General features: G+C 36.9%; 4 protein-coding genes and 1 long non-coding RNA gene across 8 annotated transcripts; 4 read left to right on the top strand and 1 right to left on the bottom strand.

Moving 5' to 3' along the window:
- The first annotated feature begins 931 nt into the window (after nucleotides 1-931).
- LOC114185220 (receptor-like protein kinase FERONIA) lies at nucleotides 932-2,192 on the top strand. Its single transcript, XM_028072831.1, has 2 exons — nucleotides 932-1,602; nucleotides 1,693-2,192. The coding sequence occupies exons 1-2, from the start codon at nucleotides 990-992 to the stop codon at nucleotides 2,103-2,105; spliced, it is 1,026 nt and encodes a 341-aa protein (XP_027928632.1). The 5' UTR covers nucleotides 932-989; the 3' UTR covers nucleotides 2,106-2,192.
- A 7,537-nt stretch (nucleotides 2,193-9,729) lies between these two features.
- On the bottom strand, nucleotides 9,730-16,243 carry LOC114185867. 3 transcript variants are annotated; one of them, XR_003604908.1, is made up of 5 exons: nucleotides 15,959-16,243; nucleotides 15,431-15,485; nucleotides 14,684-14,785; nucleotides 14,504-14,574; nucleotides 9,730-10,051 (listed from the first exon to the last, which is right to left on the bottom strand). It is a non-coding gene; the product is annotated as an uncharacterized LOC114185867 (long non-coding RNA). The 3 variants fall into 3 exon arrangements; XR_003604907.1 differs by lacking the exon at nucleotides 9,730-10,051 and adding an exon at nucleotides 12,858-13,117; XR_003604909.1 differs by lacking the exon at nucleotides 9,730-10,051 and adding an exon at nucleotides 13,560-14,360.
- On the top strand, nucleotides 9,759-11,128 carry LOC114185865 (receptor-like protein kinase FERONIA). Its single transcript, XM_028073808.1, has 2 exons — nucleotides 9,759-10,420; nucleotides 10,580-11,128. The coding sequence occupies exons 1-2, from the start codon at nucleotides 9,814-9,816 to the stop codon at nucleotides 11,017-11,019; spliced, it is 1,047 nt and encodes a 348-aa protein (XP_027929609.1). The 5' UTR covers nucleotides 9,759-9,813; the 3' UTR covers nucleotides 11,020-11,128.
- Nucleotides 16,088-17,447, top strand: LOC114185866 (receptor-like protein kinase FERONIA). Its single transcript, XM_028073809.1, has 2 exons — nucleotides 16,088-16,775; nucleotides 16,866-17,447. The coding sequence occupies exons 1-2, from the start codon at nucleotides 16,163-16,165 to the stop codon at nucleotides 17,282-17,284; spliced, it is 1,032 nt and encodes a 343-aa protein (XP_027929610.1). The 5' UTR covers nucleotides 16,088-16,162; the 3' UTR covers nucleotides 17,285-17,447.
- Nucleotides 17,448-17,978: 531 nt separating this feature from the next.
- Nucleotides 17,979-20,467, top strand: LOC114185001 (uncharacterized protein YwbO). 2 transcript variants are annotated; one of them, XM_028072465.1, is made up of 8 exons: nucleotides 17,979-18,223; nucleotides 18,672-18,825; nucleotides 18,916-19,035; nucleotides 19,139-19,182; nucleotides 19,308-19,433; nucleotides 19,714-19,798; nucleotides 20,041-20,097; nucleotides 20,184-20,467. In XM_028072465.1, exons 2-8 carry the CDS (start codon nucleotides 18,694-18,696, stop codon nucleotides 20,259-20,261), a joined length of 642 nt encoding a protein of 213 aa, XP_027928266.1. In that variant the 5' UTR covers nucleotides 17,979-18,223; nucleotides 18,672-18,693; the 3' UTR covers nucleotides 20,262-20,467. The 2 variants fall into 2 exon arrangements, with proteins under 2 accessions (XP_027928266.1, XP_027928267.1); XM_028072466.1 differs by having other exon boundaries at nucleotides 17,997-18,223; nucleotides 18,681-18,825.
- The last annotated feature ends 1,326 nt before the right edge of the window (nucleotides 20,468-21,793 follow it).

Here is a 21,793-nt window from a genome sequence, read left to right as displayed (position 1 = left end):
GCCTTGGACCAAATTTAGTTGTATTCGGCCGAGTCGACCTCGACCCAAATTTGACTACATTGGACTGAGTCGGCCACAGACGAAATTTGGTTGTATTCGGTCGCGATCAAATTTTGGTCATATTTAGCCTAGTTAGTTCCGGTCAAAATGCAGTCGTATTCATCTTAGTCGGCGTTGGCCCAAATTAGGCAGTATTCGGCCGAGTCGCCCCAGATGAAATACGGTCGTTTTGGCCACGACTAAAATTTGGTTGTATTCAGTCGAGTTAGTCCTGACCAATGATTTTAGTCGAGTCAACACTGGTCGAAATTTGATTGAATAGGCCGTAGCCCAAAATTCGGTCATATTCAGTCGAGTCAACTCTGGCCGAAATTTGATTGTATTAGGCTAAGTAGATCTCGCTCAAAATTCGATCGAATCCAGTGAAATCAATCTTGATTGAAATTTTGCCGAGTCAACTCGAACCCAAATTTGATTATATTTAACTACATCGTCTTCAACTGAAATTTGGTCATATGTGACCAAATTTTACTAAACGAGACTTGATCGAAATTTGGACATATTTATTTTTGTTATTTACACCATTTCACACATTCTAATTCAAATATCAGTGCGAAACATTTAACATATAAACGATTGGGCCAAAATGATTATATATATTATTTTTTAAGCTTAAGGACGAAACTAATTAACTGATTTTAATTTCATGCAAATGTTTATAAACTAAAGACCCGCCCACCCCACCTTCAAATAACAGAAGAAGACAAACCGTCCATATGTTAATCAATGAATTAAAAATTGATGAAAACGACCCACCTTCGATGATTAAAGAAGAAAAGCTGACCATATTCACCACGTGATCTTAATGAATAAACAAAAAATTGATCGAAATTAATAAATACATAGTGTTTAGCAACAAGCTTTAAAATATAACCATGGGTGTCGGTATTAATTAGGCACCCACTTGATCTGTGGCAAGAAATGAAATAATGTTTCTGAAATGTTTTGGTGGGTCAAGCTCATCTGGGAGAGAATATCCAACAGTAATAGAAGAGTTGTGTCGTCATTTTTCTCTTGCTGATATTCGGAAATCAACCAACAATTTCGATGAAAACAGAGTAATTGGAGAAGGAGCAGTTGGTACAGTATACAGAGGTTGTCTCCAACATAATGATGGATCTGATTACGCAGTCGCAGTGAAGCGATTTAAGGCGCAATACAGTGAGGAGTTCAAAAGAGATGTAGAGTTACTGTGTCAACTTCATCACCCTAATTGTGTGTCTATTGTAGGGTTTTGCAACTGCGAAACAGAGAATATTATTGTGTATGAGTACATGTCCAATGGATCTCTAGATCAACACCTTGGAAGTGAGGTTAGAGAAGCACTGTCATGGAAAAAAAGGATAGAGATTTGCATAGGAGCAGCGCGAGGACTACACTACCTTCATGCAGGACTGAAGCGCACCATCATTCACCGCGACATCACACCCGACCACATTGTTTTGGATGAGAAGATGCACCCAAAACTCTCAGGTTTCAGGCTTTGCATACTGGGAGCACATTTCAAGGAAAGGCCAAAACCAATACAAACGGATCTTGCAGGTAATTGACGGTTTTATTGAGCTTACTTACTCACTGCGACGAATTTTTGTGAACTAAATTGAACAAAGCTGATGATACTTTCACATTTAGGTACTTACGGCTACTTACCTCTGGAGTACGCAAGGGACGGTACTGTAACCGATAAATGTGATGTTTACTCATTTGGTGTTGTTCTACTACAAGTTGTGAGCGGAAAAGGAATTTATGGACCGGATAAAGATCATTGTTTGGCAAAAGAACTTCTGGAGAAGTGTGTTGAGGAGCTTATTGATCCGAAAATCAAAGGAAAGATAGCAGCAGATTGTTGGCAAGTGTTTATAGATATCACCTTTAGATGCATAAAGAATGAAGCTGATGAACGACCAGCAATGGGTGAAGTAGAGGTGGAACTTGAGCTTGCTCTGTTGTTGCAGGAACAAGCAGATCTCAGAAACATCAATGGTGATTATACCTTATTGTCAGAAACCATTCTTAACCCAGAATCAGAGTGGGGGTGGGGATAAGCTTTTGAAGTAGTCAAGAGTTTAGTTAAGCTATATCTAGCTTTGTTCTTTGCAGTTTGATGAATGTGATTGTATACGAAGTTGTAATTGTGGTTGCTATTACAAAAAGGAAAAAAAAAAAATATAAATATATAAAGTGCCGTGTTTCAATAACTCTTTCTATCTATACATTAAATAGGAAAAAGTAGGGTGAAAATATTAGATTTTGTGTGAAAAATATTATCGAATGAACCTCCTTGCGAAAAAGATTTAAAATTAGTTTAAATATTTTTATAAGTAATTATAATATATTAAAATATATTAACTGCAGAAAATTATTTTAATTTTTCATAAAATATTATTTGTAAAATATTCATGAAAAAATATATATTAATCTTATTTTATTTTATAAAACTAATTTTGATATTTGTGTTGAAATAGTACATATATGAAAGGTATTTCAAATTAGGTCCAAAAGATTTCAGCACATTAATTACAGGAATCAAGCTTAAATGAAGATTAAGTTATATAATATCTCTACCTTAAAAAATTTTCCATCCATGTTTTTCTTTTCTCCTGTATCTCACGAAGTTAAACTCAAACGATACGGTAAGAAGAAAAAAAAAATCAAATTATAACATCGTTTCTCCCTTCCTTCCTATCATAATAAAATTTGGTTTAATCAGTCATGTCACTATCTGATCTTTTAATTTTATTTTATTTTTTGAATTTCTTTTTTTCGTGTTAATATAAATGAATTTGACCGAATAATTTTTCGTGTTTTTTTTAAAAGATTCGAGAGTAAAACTAACTTTGTGTTTGAATGAAGTATTTCAATAATACTGAGAAATTAAAAAGTTTGTATTTGAATTAATTGTAATTAAATTTCCTTCATTTTCTAAATAACTTGTTTAGATAAAAAATATATATATCTTTCATTTCAATTTCTTGTTTGGATAAAATAATTGAATTTATTGTGAAATAAAAATTCATTTTAAAACTATTTATTTTAGGTTTAATTAAGTTTTAAGTTCATGATAAATTTGGAAACGGACTCGACGACCTAGATGGGTTGGGCCGACCTAACAACTCTGCCAGGCCGGGAAACCTAAACGGGTTAGGTTGGGTTGACTCAATGATCCAGACAAGCCTGATCAGCCTGACAGTCCATACGGACCGATCATGCCTGTCAACTTCGTCAACCCAGCTCGTCTAGGTCATTGGCCCGACTTGGACCCACTAGATCATTGGGCCTGCCTGAACCATCTAGGTTGTCGGACCCGCCAACCCATATGGGTTGTTGGGTCTGCTTGTCTCATTGGACACATCCGGTAAGTCGGTGTCATTGGACCAACCCGACTTGGCAAGGTCGTCGGGCCGATTGGTATCGCTCAGGTCGTCGGACCGGTCGAGTCCATCTAGGTTATCAGGTCAACGAGTTGGTCGGGTCATTGGACCTGTCCAACACGTCTGAGTCGTCAAGCCTGCCCAACACCTTTAGGTCGTCTGGCTCGCCAAACCCATGTGGGTCACCGTACTCGCCTGTCCTGCTTGGGCCATCGGACCCGCTGACCTGTTCGAGTTGTCAAGCCTGCTCGACCCATTTGTGTCATCAAGTCACCTTGGTCCGTTTGGGTCGTCGGGCCCGTCCGACCCTTTTGGGTCATCGAGCCTGCTCGACCCATTTGTGTTGTTAGGTCGGTCTGATACGTCTAGAGTGTCTAGCCAACCCAACCTGTCATGGTTGTCGGGTTTGCTAGTTCCATTTGGGGTTGAGTGAGAAGAATTTCAAATTTCACTTTTTTTAGGGTATTTGAATTCCTTCTAATTTAGCTAATTGAAATACTTCCAAAAAAATGCATGCATTTTAAATGCTTTTTAATTTCTCTATCCAAACAAAATATTTCATTACAAAGAATTTCAAATTCTCCAAATAAATGAATCACCCTCTTGAATTGTCTCATTCAAACACACCATAACCTTGTGGTTTGGATGGAGCATTTCAACAATGCTTAAAAATTGAAATGTTTTGTATTTGAATTGCTTGTAATTAAATTTCATTCATTTTTTAAATAAGTTGTTTGGATAAGGAAATTAAAATACCTGACATTTCAATTTCTTATTTGGAAAAGAAAAATTGAATTTATTGTGAGATAAAATTTAATTTTAACAATATTAATTTTCCGCTTAATTATGTTTTGAGTTCGTGATAAATTTGGAAACATGCTCGAAAACCTAAATGGGTCGGCCAGACCCAACTACGCAACCAGATTGGTTAGACCCGACGACCCACCCGAGCTGGACCGACTAGGAAGCCTAGACAGGCTGGGTGGCCCGATGATCTAGAGGCCTAACGGCCCTTACTGCACGATTGTGCCGTCAATATGGTCCGGTCCAATCCGTCTAGGTCATTGGTCCAATGCTCCAGACTGGTCTGATGACCTGAACGAGCCCGATGATCAAGACGGGCCCGACGACCTGGACGAGCCCGACAATCCAGACGAGGTCGAATATCCAAACGAGTTCGATGACCCGGACGAGCCCGTACACCTTGACGGGCCCGAAGACCTGGACGGGTCCGACGACTAGGATGAGCCCGAGGACCCAGACGAAACCGACAACTCGGATGGGCCCAATGACTTGGACACGTCTGACGATCCGGATAGGCTTGACGACCTAGACGAGCCCGACAACTCGTACGAGCCCATTCAGACCTTTAGGTTCGTTCGGGTCGTCGGGACCGTCCGGATAATCTGGCCTGTACGAGTCGTCGGGCCAATTTGGATCATCGGGACCGTTCGGGTCATCGGGCCCGTTCAGGTCATTGTTGTAACATCCCGCCAGGATATTACTGATATATAATTAAATAAATGAATTAAATAAAATCTTGTGTTTAATAATACCTCACTTTCCCAAAACGCGGGAAAATTTAAAGCTTTATTAATTGAGCGGATAATTTTAGAGCGTCCATTACAAAACTAAAACCATAAAGACATCAAGTCACCCATCAGGGTTTACAATTGTTTTCAAAAACAAATAATTACATATAAAAGTTTCCCAAGTCAATCCCCTCTCCGCGACTAAGCTGCACCAGAGCCACCTGCATCACCAACATCTGCTCCCGTGTACCGCGTACACGATCATCGCCACACACACGCAGATAGGGTGAGCTTAGCAGATAAAATCACATATATACAAAGCTATAAACATATATATATATATATATATATCAACATGCATACATATCACAACACTTAACTTAACTTTCCATATTGCCCTATATTTTTATTCCCACAGTCCGATTCCCAATACGTTTGTTCGTGTTTTACATCGTCTACTGATTACTTCAAGGTGACTTGCTGCCATACCTATCGGCCACAACCGATAGAGCACGTGCGGGAAAACATGCTACGGATCATACACCGCAACGCCAGGTAGAGTTCCCATATACGAACAAAAGTCCGTATCGTCCCAAGACTACCAAACTCGTCAGCCAACAACTGAGGAGGGCAATCTATCTGGACCCATCCGTACTGGCCACAACCAGCACACTCATACCGGCAACACTCGCCAACCCGAGCCACAACTCAAGGGTTTCTCGTGTTCATCCGCCATCCCAAGCCACAACTCAAGATATGCTATTCCGAGCCACAACTCAAGGAATACCACGTGCTTAACCCCAATCCCGAGCCACAACTCAAGGGATACGTTCCGAGCCACAACTCAAGGAACTCCAGCAACCTCACCTCTAAAGCACTACCAGAAGCCTTGTAGAACACCCTACGAAGTCCAACAACTAGGACTTACAGCAGCTACATCGCCTAGCGGGGGACACGTACCGCTAGACGCCACAGCTTCCAGACCGCCTGGCGGGGGACACGTACCGCCAGGCGCCAAGCGCCCCATAAATCACAAATTCTGCAACTACCGCCTGGCGGAACCGTTTCCACCGCCAGGCGGACGCTGTTCCAGAGACCACGAATTTCTTCGCCATCGCCTGGCGGAACCCCCTTGCCGCCAGGCGCCTCCTGCACCAAAACCCCACTGTTGCCTCTCTACCGCCTGGCGGACCTAATTCTGTCGCCAGGCGCCGTATCAGTACTTATGCAGTACTGGTTTTGGTCAATTACCCTTCACATCTTGCCCTCACACCCATCCTTAATCCGTTATACTCCTAATTCCGTACATGTTATTGTTCACTTAGACGAAACTGTACCACTCTCCCGCTCTACTACAACTCTCTTTAAAATAATTACAGGCCAAGAAACTCACCCATAATTTGGTGTCATTCTTATTTTCCCCAATTCCATACTGACACGCAGGCTATTAAAACTCTAACAGTACTAGAATATCCCGTGACCTAACATACTCCCCAAGCTTCCTATTACCACTATCTCAACCAATTTATACACTTCTCAAGTTCGCTTGTATAGAAAGAGGGAAAGTATTATTACCGTAATGAAATCTCTATACTCCAATTTACCAAGAGACCAAACACCAATTATCCTAAAAATACCCTCCTAGACCAGAATAACCACAAGCGTCCACGTCACTGTACTGGCGCCAGGCGGCTAGTCTCGTGCCGCCAGGCGGTGCATCAGAATTCTGGTAAAATTTCCAGAATTCCCACACCTTCGCAGTCTAACTCTCCCTTGCTTTTCATTCCCGATTAATCTCCATCATATCTCGCGCCATCTCCCTTATATATCATGTTCCTCGCAACCTACACCCACACCTATTAAAATTATTCCAGCATTTCAATCACTGACCACTCTCACAACATCAAACCCCAATTGTTCAACCCTAAATGCTTGGTCACTGTTCCATTAATTTTCCATATCAATTTCACTCGAAACCAAAACACTTCCACACCAGATCCACTCTTAAGACTCACCCCTTAATTTCCTTCCGAACAATTCACGCCAAACACTCAAGAAAAGCTTAAAACGAGTATTCCACCCGCGCCGCCTGGCGATCATAACCAATCCCGCCAGGCGGTTCATCCCAAAACACCCAGAATGGCCCAGACTATGAGTCGCCTGGCGGCACAGGGATTCATCGCCAGGCGCTGCAACTCAAACACAGCGAAATGCCCACAAATGGATGAGCCGCCTGGCGGCTATGTATAGCCCGCCAGGCGATTTCTGGAAAATTTCCAGAATTCAACGAAATCATGATCCAGTCACAGCACATGCTTAAATTACATAGTATTTTATACAATTCAGTCCAAACAATCAAAATTAAGGTTGAAAGCTCCCCTAACCTGGTTCCTTAGCTTAAATTTGCACAATTGATGAAGTTCTCCCTTGATCACCAATGGCCAACCTTGGTTTCCCTCAATTCTGCCTTCAACCCCCTCACGTCAGCCCCTATCACTCACTCTTGCCTCTGTTTTTCTAAGTCTAAGTCCAGCCTTCCAAAACCTTGCCTAAACTCCAACTTTTTCCTTTTAAACTAGTACTTTAGGTTACTTAAAATATTAAAACGAATTTAATTTCATTTACCTTTTAATAACCCTCCATCTCTCATCATGAATGGGAATGCAGCCCCCCCCCCCCCCACCCCTGTGGCCGTACTGCTTCCCATGGCCTCTATTAACCTTTCCCATTTCCCTCCAAAATCACCATTAGCAAAATAAAAACAAACATAAATTTCCATTTAGCATTTCCAAGGTTTGAACCCATGACCCCTTTGTCACCACTCTAGTGCATAACCATTTCAACCAATCATGTTTCATGCTAACCATCACAATTCAAGCATCATATCATAACAGAACATGCTTTCATAGATTGAAATAATAACAATAACACAAAAAGTGTCATGCATAGGACTCGAACCCAAGTCCTCTCACACAGTCCAAGTGCTCTCAACCATATGAGCTAGCACTTTTCCACGTCATACCAACCATAATTTAATGTCATAATTATTACCCCTCCCGTATTTGTTAATTAATTAATTATTTAATTAATTAAATTCTACGGGTCTTACAATTGTTCTTGTCCGGGTCGTCGAGCCCGTTCTGGTCGTCGGGCACGTTCGAGTCGTCGGGCTCGTCCGGGTTGTCGGGTCCAATGATATGGAAGGTCTAGTTTGGGTTGTTAGGCTCGTTTGGGTCGTCGGGTCCGTCCAGGTCATCGAGTTCGTCCGGATTGTCTGGCCCGTCTAGGTCAGGCCCATCCGGGTCATCGGGCCCGTCTGGATCGTCGGGCCCGTTTGGGCCGTCATACATGTCTGGGTCATTGGGCCCGTTTAGGTCGTCGGGCCCGTCCGATTCGCCAAGCCCGTGTGGGTCATTGGGCCCCTCTAGATCGTCGGGCCCCTCCGGGTCGTCGGGCTCGTCTGGGTTGTCGGGCACGTTCGGGTCGTCGGGCCCGTCTGGATCGTCTAGAATGTGAGGTTGAGTGAGAAGAATTTCAAATTCCACCTATTTTGAAGGTATTTGAATTTCTACTAATTTAGCTAATTGAAATCCTTCAAAAAAAAATGCTTGCATTTGAAATGCTTTTTAATTTTTCTATCCAAACAAAGCATTTCATTACAAAGAATTTCAAATTCTCCAAATAAAAGAATCACCCTCTTGAATTGCCTCATCCAAACATACCATAAAGGTTAACCCAAAATTTTCCATCGGGAGTGTCTAATCTCTCACAACAACCCTCTTTAAGTTCACTTGTTCTACTAAGTTTTTTTTATCATTTTTTATTGCACATTAAAAATACACTACTTTAGTATTTTAAAACTATTTTTAATATATTTTAAAACTTCAAAATTGCAATATCAGGATTATGTGGTAAGGTATCTAAAATACTCAACTTATTTTATTTTTTATATTTCTACACTTGTTATTTGTTACACTTAAAATATTTTATACTTGTAAAAATAAAATAATTTGAATATTTAGGTATAGTGATTTTATGTATAAATTCAAAAAGATTATTTTAATATATATATATATATATATATATATATATATATATATATATAAAAGTTATAATTAAGCTTATTTATTAATTTGATCTCAAAGTGAGGAGGACAAGATTTGATCATTTTAAAAGATAATGCTACAAAATTGGACAAAAATTAAAATAGGAGACTAAATTGAAAATAATTACACGTGATAATTTATAAATCTTTAGAAAAAAAAATAAAAAAATTTTGAAAGTTCCATACTGAACACTTGTCATGTCCACGGTGTTAATCCTAACTTAAGAGATAAAACTAAATTTGATCTTTTTAAATAATTGAAGACTAAATTGAACGAACAAATGATAATGAGACCAAATTAAACCAAACCAAAAAATTAAATAATTGAATGACTAAATTGAACCAAAAAATAATAAAAAGATCAAAATTAAACAAAATCAAAAAATTAAAAAACAAAATCATTAAATATAATTCACTTATAACCAGAGAAAAATCTAATACAATTTTTTTTTTCTCAATTCAAGCAATTATGTTGCGCTTAACTCTTATCTTTTCAGGAAAAGGAACACACACCTTATCTTCACGGTTGGACCCACCAACTCCTTCAATGATCGAAGAAGAAAAGCTGTCCATATTCATCGTTTGATACAGCAGTTCGTATTCATCATTTAATGTTAATGAATATATTAAAAATTTTACAGAAATTAATAAAAATATAGTGTTTAGCAAGAAGGTTTGAAATATAACCATGGGTGTTGGTGCTAATCAGGCACTGAGTTGAATCTGTGTGGCAAGAAATGTAACAATGTTTCTAAAATGTTTTGGTGAGTCGAGTTCATCTGGAAGACCATATCCAACAGTAATAGAAGAGCTGTGCCGTCATTTTTCTCTTGCTGATATTCGAAAATCAACCAACAATTTTGATGATAACAGAGTAATTGGAGAAGAAGGATGGACTAAAGTATACAAAGGTTGTCTCCAACATATTGATGGTTCTGATTACGCAGTCGCAGTGAAGCGATTTATTCCCGGTGAGCAGAGCACTGAAGCGTTCAAAAGAGAAGTAGAGTTAGTGTGTCAGCTTCATCACCCTAATTGCGTGTCTATTGTTGGATTTTGCAACCACAAAAAAGAGAAGATCATTGTGTATGAGTACATGTCCAATAGATCTCTATATAGGAATCTCCAAGAAGCACTTCCATGGAAAAAAAGGTTAGAGATTTGCATAGGAGCAGCGCGTGGACTACACTACCTTCATGCAGGACTCAAGCGCACCGTCATTCACCGCGACATCATACCAAGGCACATTCTTTTGGATCATAACATGCAACCAAAACTCTCAAGTTTCGAATTGAGTATACTGGGAGCACATTTCAAGAAAAGACCCAAACCAATACAAACGGATCTTAAAGGTAATTGTCCTATAACTATGTTATTTTAACGTAATATATCTTATAATTATATATGCTGCTACACAATAATTACCGGTTTTATTAAGCTTACTTACTTACTCTCTGCAACCAATTTTTGTGAGTTAAACTGAACAAAGCTGATGATACTTTCACATTTAGGTACTATTGGCCACTTACCTCCGGAGTATTTAAGGGACTCCACTGTCACAGATAAATGTGATGTTTACGCCTTTGGTGGTGTTCTGCTAGAAGTTGTGTGCGGAAGTCTATTTTTTCTTAAACAAAACGAAGTACCGGAGAAGTGTGTTGAGGAGAATATTGATCCGAAAATCAAAGGAGAGATTGCAGCAGAGTGTTGGCAAGTGTTTATAGATATAGCCTTGAGATGCATAAAGAATGAAGCTGATGAACGACCAGCAATGGGTGAAGTGGAGGTGGAACTTGAGCGTGCTCTATTGTTGCAGCAACAAGCAGATCTCACAAACATCGATAGGGATTATACCTTATTGTCCAAAACCATTATTATCCAAAAATCAGAGGGAGGACTTAATTATTTCATTGGCCAAGAACAAGAACAGGAATCCAATACAGTGACTTAGAATCCAATACAGTGAGCTTTTGAAGTAGTCATGTATAATTAAGATATATCTACTTTTGTAGCTTTGCTTGTTCTAAGAATTAAGACATGAAAAGTTTGATTTCACCGGCCATGCTGGCTCCAGGTTCTGACGGAAAAACTCTTTAAACATTATTCTTAAAGTCAACAATTACTTTTAATTTATAGTAGAAAGTATGAAAAATCCAGGATAAAAAGCGTATAAAAAAAGATGCTATAATCTGTATTTAATGTATATAATCTCGAATATTTTTTACCAATTTTATAATAAAAATGTATTTAATCTACTAAAATTCATTTATGATTTAAATAATTTTAAATATGAGAATAATAAGAAGAATAGCAGCATTTTAAAAACAATATATTATCGGGTTTGGGTGGTTGGGTCTGAACAAACAACCTGGAACGACGACTTTTGAACGCGTTGGGGAACGAAAGTAAGTCAATACAAAACAATAAATCTCCAAAAAAAAAAAGAGAGAAAGTCGGATAGATGTTCCAGTTCTAATTTCCCATTGCCATAGAACTGAATCAAATTCTAATTACAATTTCTGTGAGCATATGGAACCTGATTGGATGGCTGAAATGTGGAGTAAAATGAGTTTGGTATGAAGTCACTATGGCATGGTTGGTGATAAAAGTGACGTGGGATTTGACATGGAATATGAACGAATGTTAGTTATAAAGTATGACATGACATCAGTATGCATGATAAATATTTACTTGGTTGGTAAAACATGATTTGTATGGGTTACGACGTAATTCTTTGAATTTCTAAGTAAGATTTTAGGATGGTGCCTCAGTTGGTCGGGACATAATTTCATGATCTCTTAGTGGGAGTTCATGGTGGTGCCCCATCTATATAATTTAGTAAGGATAGAAAGTAAGGTTGCATCCTGACACTCTAAAAAATCAGTTAGTCTCACATAGAGCGAACTGACTCTTGTGATGAGAGTAGCAGGAGGCCGGAAACTCATTAAGAGCTAATCTTGTGTGTGGGGTTGAGACATTGTAACATTTAGTTCGGGGGTGAGCAGCTCGGTAGAGCAGGGAAATCCACCACAAGTGCAAGCATCCGTATGTTTGGGTGACATATATTTTGTGGACTGTGAAATAACATGTAGTTGTATGTTAAACTGTTTTCTACTTTAGCTTACCCTTTTGTTTGTGTATGTTCTGCTGTGTGGTTTTGTCTCTTTTTGCGATGAACATCAACTTGTTGATGTGAGCAAATGCGAGGAACACCCGTGATCAACAGGGAGGTGATGGTTCCACTGTATAGGTTGTTTGGGGCGGATTCTGTTAGTTGGGCTCTTCTTTAGGGCTATGGCCCATGTGATTCTTGCCATTAGGCTTTATTTCCGAATACTGTTGTTTTATCATTGTACTTGCTTTGACATCGTGGTGTGTCCTTTTCCCATTCAAATTTCTTCCTTGGATAATTGTAAGGAGTAAGGTTTAAACTCCAGTACTGCGCTTCTATATTATTCTGTGTGACGCTTCCTTTAATTATGATTATAAATTAAATGAGGTGTTACAAAAAAAAGTTTGGATTGAGACACACAGAGCACAATATCCTTAATTATAGAGAAAAACTCTTAAAAGTTCTTAGTGTAGAAAACAAAACATAATATTATGTGTTTATTTTCCAAGATATAATCAATCAAGTGCAATAATAGATCTCTAAACCTTATAAACATCAATGATTTAAAAGACAATATAGAATAAAAGATTATAATCGGTTTTATGTTTTATATAAATTGTTATTTTGTAGTTCTTGTTGTATATTTTGTTCGTACTGTAACGTCCCATTTAATTATTAAACGAAATTAAAGGAAACGTCACGCAAAGATAATATTGTAGCGTAGTCCTGGGGTCCTTAACATAACCCCTACAACTTGGGCACACCACGATGCCAACGGGAAACCAGATACAAGTCTAACAAAAGAGAGTAGAGTAGTAAAGCATAAAACAATACATGGGCCGTAGCCCTAAAGAAACCATGAAGAAAATGAAATCCAGCCCAGATGGCTAAGCAACAGAATCGTCATTTCCTTGCTGACCACGAGAACCTCGCCCATCTGCTCCCATCAATCAAATTGATGATCATCGCAAGAAAGAAGAGTCATATACAAGACAACCATACAACAAACAGGGTAAGCTAGAGCCAACAACATTTTTATCATACAGTCAAATATATTTTCACCATTCAATATCCATACAACAACCAAGCATGTTATGACTTTCAATCGATACACTACGACTCGACTCATCCGGATACGTATAACATGGTCGGATTCAGCGGATGCTTGCACTTGTGGTGGATACCTCTGCTCACCCTCGAGATGCTCACCCCGAGCTATGTGTTACAAGTGTTACAATGAATCCGTTTTCCCTCACCACAAGGTTAGCCCTTAATGAATTTCAGGCCTCCTGCTACTCTCACCACAGGAGTCAGTCCGCTCTAGATGAGACTAACTGACCCCTTAGAGCGTCAGGATACAACCTTACCTTGAATCCTTACCTAGTTATACAGATGGGGCACCACCATAGACACCTACTAGTAGGGGCCATGGAATTACGTCCCGACCACTGAAGCGCAACCCCAGAAGTCTCATCTAGAGGCTCCAAGGAATTACACACTGACATGGACCCAACAATCATAAATCAACAATGAGAGAATACCAATCATGCTTACAGTTCCATGTCAACCTCAAAAAATGCAATACCTCATTCGTACCACATGTTGAATCCATACCACTGATCATTACCACCCCATGAGTATAGGGCCTCATCTCATAACATTACCATGTCTCATAAATTCCAACTCACTCATTAATTTCACATGCCAAGCTCCCACGATATCCATCATACATTTCATGAATCTTGTCACAAATACATGGCAAACCATTATATATATATATATATATATATATATATATATATATATATACATATATATATATATATATACATATATATATCAACTTAGCCAGCATACCCAAACAATTACCAATCATACAAGGGCAACCAAACAACCAAACCACATACTGTCTCGCCCAACCCTTCGCTCAGGCTGAAGGGTCTCGCTCAGGCGAGTCCCCTCTTCGCCTAGGCGAGGGCTCAAAACAGGAACAGGAAACAACGCGGGATCTCGCTTAGGCGAGACCCCTCTCGCCTGGGCGTGTTGTTTGCTCGCTCAAAAATAATGGGCTGGCCACCTAGGCGACCTTTGGCGAAAAAGGCTTAGGGAGCCTCCGCCAGACTCGCTTAGGCGAGTCCGACTCTCCTGGGCGAGATTATCAGTTCTCGCCCTAGCCTCACCTGCAACAGAAGTATCATTCAACTCAGCCAATCACACAAAGCATCTCACATACCAAGAACAATGATTATTCCATACAAACAATTCGCAAGCTCAAAAACAGGCATAAAAACACAACTTAGACTCGAACCCTAACTTCCCATACCTGGAAAAAGGGTTAACAGAACCTTGGCAGCACGACCGCGAGCATTGCAGCCCTAGGAACGAACTAATGAGCTGAAAACAGAAGGTACACGGGACAAAGGGGCGGATTAATACGAAATCCTAACTGTGAAATACCAGGGAAAAGCAATAGAACTCATATGATCTAGAAAGGGGCACTTACGTGAAGTAGGAGCTGGTTCGGAGCTAGTTCGAGAAGGCTTGGGGAAGAACCCTAGCAGAGCGTCCTGTGAGAGCAAGCGGATGACGGCTGGTTTCTGAAAGACTGAAAGTGTACACATTAAGGCAGACTAGGATCAGTTTTATCCTTTGGGCCAGCTCTTAGACCCATCAGATTTGGGACAGCCATTTATATCAAAGGCAGAAAAGAACAGGGCCTTACACATACAAATAATATTAATAATATTAATTTATGAGTAAGAGGGAATAAGATGTGAATAAATTGTAATATAATTAAATAAAACAATAATTGATAATAAAGTTCAGGAGCGTTATAATCCATAAATAATATTTATTCTTAAAATAATAATCTATAAAAAAATCAATAATAGTAGAGTAATTTATTTATTAATTTGTAATTTATGTATTTTTCGTAAAAATTACATATTCGTTTTCACATAAAAGTCGTTATTCTGGAAATTATCACCATAAAAACATGATATTGAATAATTTTGTTATTTTTAAATAAAATTATATTAAAAAAGAAAAAAAATCCTAATATATGGGATAAAATTAAAACTCGTTTAAATCAATAAAACATACTTATAATTTTACAAACCGAACCAAACCTATTTGATCAAGCTTAATATAGTCATAAAGTTTCTCAAGCTAAATAAATTATTTCTTAAAACTCATTCTAGACTCATCATCTTCTAACATGAATAATAATAGTAAATATGATATCACAAACCTATGTCCTTTCGAAATAGAAAGCATATCTTGTAGCCAATTTCACAATCAAACACCTGAAATTGCATACGTATCAGTTTTCTGAAAATTATTATCTAAATGAGTACGTTTAAAATTAATTTCCGTAACACAAAAGATCTAGCTAGAGTAATACAATAAGCCTAAGTAGATTACCTACACCATTTCCAAAATTAATCTGAATAACGAGTTTTATATCATATCAAAAGGACTCTTCACACAAAAAAATTAAATTAAACACAAAAATAAAAACTATTTTAAATATTAAAAAAAAAAGATTACATGTAACGTTACACAAATAAAAACGAAATAGGTATTTAAACCTTAAATAATTAAGGTAAGAAAAAATAGCAGTAGCATAATTTTAATTTTCAAAACTAAACTTTTTAATTTTTTAATCTCATAGAAAACAAATATAATATTGTTATTTACAAATCAAAATATATGTTTGAAGCAATTATATTGTGTTTTACTTTACCTTTCAAAAAAGGAAAAGAAAACACACACGCACCTCATCTTGACGGTCCCACTGACCCACCACCTTCAGTGATTGAAGAAGAAAAGCTGTCCATATCCATAATTTGATGTAAATCAATACGTTAAAGTATTGATCGAAATTAATAAAAATATAGTGTTTAGCAAGAAGCTTTGAAATATAACCATGGGTGTCGGTATTAATTAGGCACCCACTTGATCTGTGGCAAGAAATGTAATAATGTTTGTGAAATGTTTTGGTGAGTCAAGTTCATCTGGGAGACCATATCCAACAGTAATAGAAGAGTTGTGTCGTCATTTTTCTCTTGCTGATATTCGGAAATCAACCAACAATTTCGATGAAAACAGAGTGATTGTAGATGGAGCATGTGGTAAGCTATTCAAAGGTTGTCTCCGACATAATGATGGTTCTTATTACGAAGTCGCAGTGAAGCGATTTTACGGGCAAGGCAGCAAAATATTCAAAAGAGAAGTGGAGTTATTGTGTCAGCTTCACCACCCTAATTGTGAGTCTATTGTAGGATTTTGCAACCACAAAAAGGAGAAGATCATTGTGTATGAGTACATGTCCAATAGATCTCTATATACGCACCTCCAAGATGAGGGTAGGGAAGCACTGCCATGGAAAAAAAGGATAGAGATTTGCATAGGAGCAGCGCGTGGACTACACTACCTTCATGCAGGACTGAAGCGCACCATCATTCACCGCAACATCACACCTGGCCACATTCTTTTGGATGACAATATGCATCCAAAACTCTCAGGTTTCTGGCTTAGTATACTGGGAGCACATTTCAAGGAAAGGCCAAAACCAATACAAATGGATCTTGAAGGTAATTGCCGGTTTTATTGAGCTTATTTACTCACTGCGACGAATTTTTGTGAATTAAATTGAAGAAAGCTGATTATACTTTCACATTTAGGCACTTTGGGCCACTTATCTGTGGAGTACGTAAGGGACGGTACTGTCACCGATAAATGTGATGTTTACTCATTTGGTGTTGTTCTACTACAAGTTATGACCGGAAAAATAATTTATGGACAGGATAAAGATCATTGTTTAGCAAAAGAACTGCTGGAGAAGTGTGTTTTTGAGGAGCTTATTGATCCGAAAATCAAAGGAAAAATAGCAGCAGAGTGTTGGCAAGTGTTTATAGATATCACCTTGAGATGCATAAAGATCGAAGCCGATGAACGACCAGCAATGGGTGAAGTAGAGGTGGAACTTGAGCTTGCTCTGTTGTTGCAGGAACAAGCAGATCTCACAAACATCAACAATAGTGATTATACCTTATTGTCAGAAACCATTCTTAACCCAGAATCAGAGTGGGGGTGGGGATAAGCTTTTGAAGTAGTCAAGAGTTTAATTCAGCTATATCTGGCTTTGTTCTTTGCAGTTTGATGAATGTGATTTTATAGGAAGTTGTAATTGTGGTTGCTATTACAAAAAGGAGAAAAAAAATATAAATATATAAAGTGTCTTGCTGTGTTTCAATAACTCTCTCCATACATTAAATAGGAAAAAGTAGGGTGAAAATATTAGATTTTCTAAAAACCTATAGGCTACGCTGTCTGATTTTTCTTATTCCAACCTATAGTTTGCTAATTGTTTAGCAAAAGATCCTAACTACTGTTGAAATAAGACAAGAATAACTTGCACAACTAAAATATTATAGTATCAACAATAAAGTTTTGGTTCAAAAACACGAGAATTGAAGGAAAAAAAAAGAAAAGACATGAAAAGTTTGTTGTGACCGGCCATGCTGGCTCCAGGGTTCGTGACGGAAAAACTCTTTAAACATTATTCTTAAAGTCAACAATGACTTTTAATTTATAGTAGAAAGTATGAAAAATCCAGGATAAAAAGCGTATAAAAAAAGATGCTATAATCTGTATTTAATGTATATAATCTCGAATATTTTTTACCAATTATATAATAAAAATGTATTTAATCTACTAAAATTCATTTATGATTTAAATAATTTGAAACATGAGAATAATAAGAAGAATAGCAGCATGTGAAAAACAATATATTATCGGGTTTGGGTGGTTGGGTCTGAACAAACAACCTGGAACGACGACTTTTGAACACGTTGGGGAACGAAAGTAAGACAATACAAAATAATAAATCTCCAAAAAAAAAAAAGAGAGAGAAAGTCGGATAGATGTTCCAGTTCTAATTTCCCATTGCCATAGAACTGAATCAAATTCTAATTACAATTTCTGTGAGCGTGGCAAAGCTTTTGAATTTGGTGCCTCTCCTCTCTGTTTACTCATCCAGGTATGCTTACTTTACTTTTTCTCACTTCAAATTGGTGGTTTCATTATTATTCTCACTTCCCATTTGCTTCTAGTTCAATTTTTTGTTCTCTTTTCAAACTTAATCGTTATGTTTTGTAGTTTTTGTTTTTGAGTCGTTGTTGGGTTGTTTCTGATCACGGGATTCCTTTGGGGCAAAAGATTTTCTGATATTTCCCGCCATCTTCTTTTGTTCTTCATTGATTGAGATTATAGGGGGGATTAAGTGCTGCTAGGTACTTATTTTGTTATTCTCTAATTAGAATATGAAGTTTTACTTTAGTATTTTTTTTTTATTGATATACACTGCAAACCTTTACTATAGGAATTATCAAGATTAAATTATAATATGATAGAAGAACAATAACAAAAACAAGTACGAATTGTGACTTTGCTTTGTTGTCTTGATAAGTGCTTATTATGTTGTAAAGGTATTGCAGATACAACAGAATCATGAGCGGGACTTCTGAAAAGAAACTTGTAAGAATTGATGTTAGTTCTGATACTGTGTGTCCATGGTGCTTTGTTGGCAAAAAAAACCTAGACAAGGCCATAGCTGCCTCCAATGATAAATACAACTTTGAGGTCTAACACGCTCCTCATGTTTCTGTGTTTCTTGCAACCAAATATCTCTGGCATATCCTGTGTTAATTTTCCGTTTAACTTACCTTACAGATAATATGGCATCCCTTTCAACTTAACCCTGATGCCCCTAAAGAAGGCATTGACAAGAGGGAGTATTACAGAAGAAAGTTTGGATCCCAATCAGAACGGATGGAAGCTCGGATGTTAGAGGTTTATATTTGTTGGTCACTCTGTTGTCCTAGGTTGTGTTGTCTATGTTTCATCCTTACCAAGAATTTTGAGTAAGTCATTTTGTCAATTTGGTATTTGGCAGGTGTTCAAGAATGTTGGTCTGGAATATAGTTTGTCTGGACTCACGTAAGATTAAAAGTGGTTTTACAATTCATCAATGGACAAAAACATCTATAAAGGACATTAGAAGTGAATGTCTGAAGAAGAGTTATCTGACCAATGTTCAATAACATGGTTTTGATTATGCGCAGGGGAAACACTATGGACAGCCACAGGCTTATATATTTTGCTAGACAGCAGGGCCTAGACAAGCAGCATGATCTAGTTGAAGAACTTAATATTGGCTATTTCACACAGGGAAAATACATTGGTGACCAGTAAGTGCTTTTGTGCTTAATTTCTCTAATGGAGGTTCATTTAAGTGTTAAGATTCATGTATTTAGAACAACAATAAAAGTCATATCCTGAAAAGTGAGGGATTTAGCTTTTTGTACTAAATGTACTAAATATAAAGACCAACAAAGAGGAACTGAAAGTTCAGAATGAAAAACTGGGGGATAGAAAATGGAATGATGGGTTTTCTTCTGTGGTATGATTGTCTTCAAATGTATTCTCTAAAACGACAGACATTGATTATTAGTTTTAATTTGGATACAGTAAATTTCTTCTGGAATCTGCTGCAAAGGTTGGTGTACAAGGAGCAGAAGAGTTTCTTAAGGATCCCAACAATGGTTTGAGGGAGGTAAAACAAATTTATACATACAATCAAACTCCATTGTGATTCATTTAAATTCAAATGAGGACTAAAATATGCTTCCTTGCATTTGATATTTGAATTTTCCAACTTGAAAATGCTTTATGTATTTCCTCTCTTGAATATAAACATCAAAAGGTTAGCATGATCTCTTGGTTATTATTTATTAGGCATTCATGAAATTGCATCAACTTTGATCTTGGTTTCCATGTTTCTATCTGTCTACGTAGGTTGAGGAGGAGCTGAAAACATATTCAGGGAACATTACAGGGGTTCCATATTACGTGGTTGGTGTATACAACGTTAAAATCTCGGTTTGTTTTTTCAGTTTCATATGATAAGTGTCGAAGTGACTGACTTAATCATTTGGCAGATTAATGGAAATCACAAGTTGAGTGGTGGACAACCCCCTGAAGTCTTCTTGAGAGCTTTCCAGGTTGCTACAACTTGAATTTCATCTTCTATTTCCCTCTGTAGTAAGAGAATCAAACCTTGGAAATAAGAAAATACCCTATAAAATAAAATGTGAAACTCTTGCTGATAAGAAGACAATATTCAGGTCTTATAAAAATAATAATTGTGTGTACTCCCTCTTTCCTCAGATACGAGAGGATAAACAAAATGAATTTAACTAATATTTAAGCTAATTAAGCGATATATTTGAATTTCAGTTTCAACATCCATACTAGGAAATATATTTAAATTTCAGTTGAAACACCAAGATCAATTTTTTATTTTTATTGAATATTGTGTCAATATTCTTTTCGAATTTAAAGCAAAATTTTTAATTCAATCTGTAACTAATTTTAAATTTATAATGTAGTTTTATTTTTCATTTTTGTTAAGTTTAACTCAATTTAATTCAGTTATTTATCCGAAATTGAACCATTCTTATTTTCTAACCGAGATCCGAACAAACACTATTTCTTGGACCCATACATTTACCAAAACTAAAACTGTTAGGATGATATTTATAAAAAGCAATGTATTACTAAAATAAGAATGAGTTTTATATTTTGATATTATTTAATAGTTCTTCCACCCATAGTCTGTTTGGATATTTTTATTCTTGAACTACATTTACCAAAACGAAAACTGTTTGGATGATATTTATAAAAAGCATTGTATTACTAAAATAGGAATGAGTTTTATATTTTGATATTATTTTTTTGTTCTATTGTTATTTTTACTGAATCTGAATCGATAATATATCATTACTATTTTAATTTTTGTAATATTATTATTATTACTTGATAATGTGATATAGTTTTTTTTCAATTGTTTCATTAAAAAATCAAAGGAAAATTAAAAAAACAATATAATATATAAATGAACTAAAATTAATTAATTGTATATACTCCAAATACGAACCCTCATTGGTGTGCTGTTCGGGCATTTTTGGATGAAAACGGAGTTCAACTTAAAAAATGGTTGCCAAAAGAATGTTATAGCATTTGGTCAAATACGAACATAGGTTTCGATCTCCAAAGGAAAAAAAAAACGCACTCTAAATAGTCAAAGTAACATCATGAGAAGATATAAAGTAGAAAGAATATAGTTGACTATGAATCAATTCCACCAAAATTGTCTTCAAAAATTTCACATTCTGACTCTTTCATATGAACGACCATGTGAAGCAAAAATACAAGTAATTTAGTTTGCGCAAATCCGCTATAAAAATTATCAATGAAGAAGCCATGGTCATCATCCATGTGAAGAGAATCTTCATATTTGTTTTGTATGACCACGATTACGTAAAGTACGATGAATTCGTTCGTCCTTCATTTTTCTACGTTTAGACGTTATTAAGGTTGCGCCCATTTTTTTTTTTTTTTCGTTTTAACGAGGAGCTTAGGGATAATCATTTGGAGCTAACAAAATACTGTATTTGATATAAAAATAAAATAAAATCTTGTTGCATTACTCCGCAATGTCATATTATCATCGTAACCACTAACGAGGATTTTTGGCCTTTTCCTATTG

Source organism: Vigna unguiculata, chromosome 5 (assembly GCF_004118075.2).
Source record: "Vigna unguiculata cultivar IT97K-499-35 chromosome 5, ASM411807v1, whole genome shotgun sequence".
Lineage (NCBI taxonomy): Eukaryota > Viridiplantae > Streptophyta > Magnoliopsida > Fabales > Fabaceae > Vigna > Vigna unguiculata.
The sequence above is the reverse complement of the archived record's forward strand: the minus strand, read 5'-3'. Positions and strand labels throughout refer to the sequence as shown.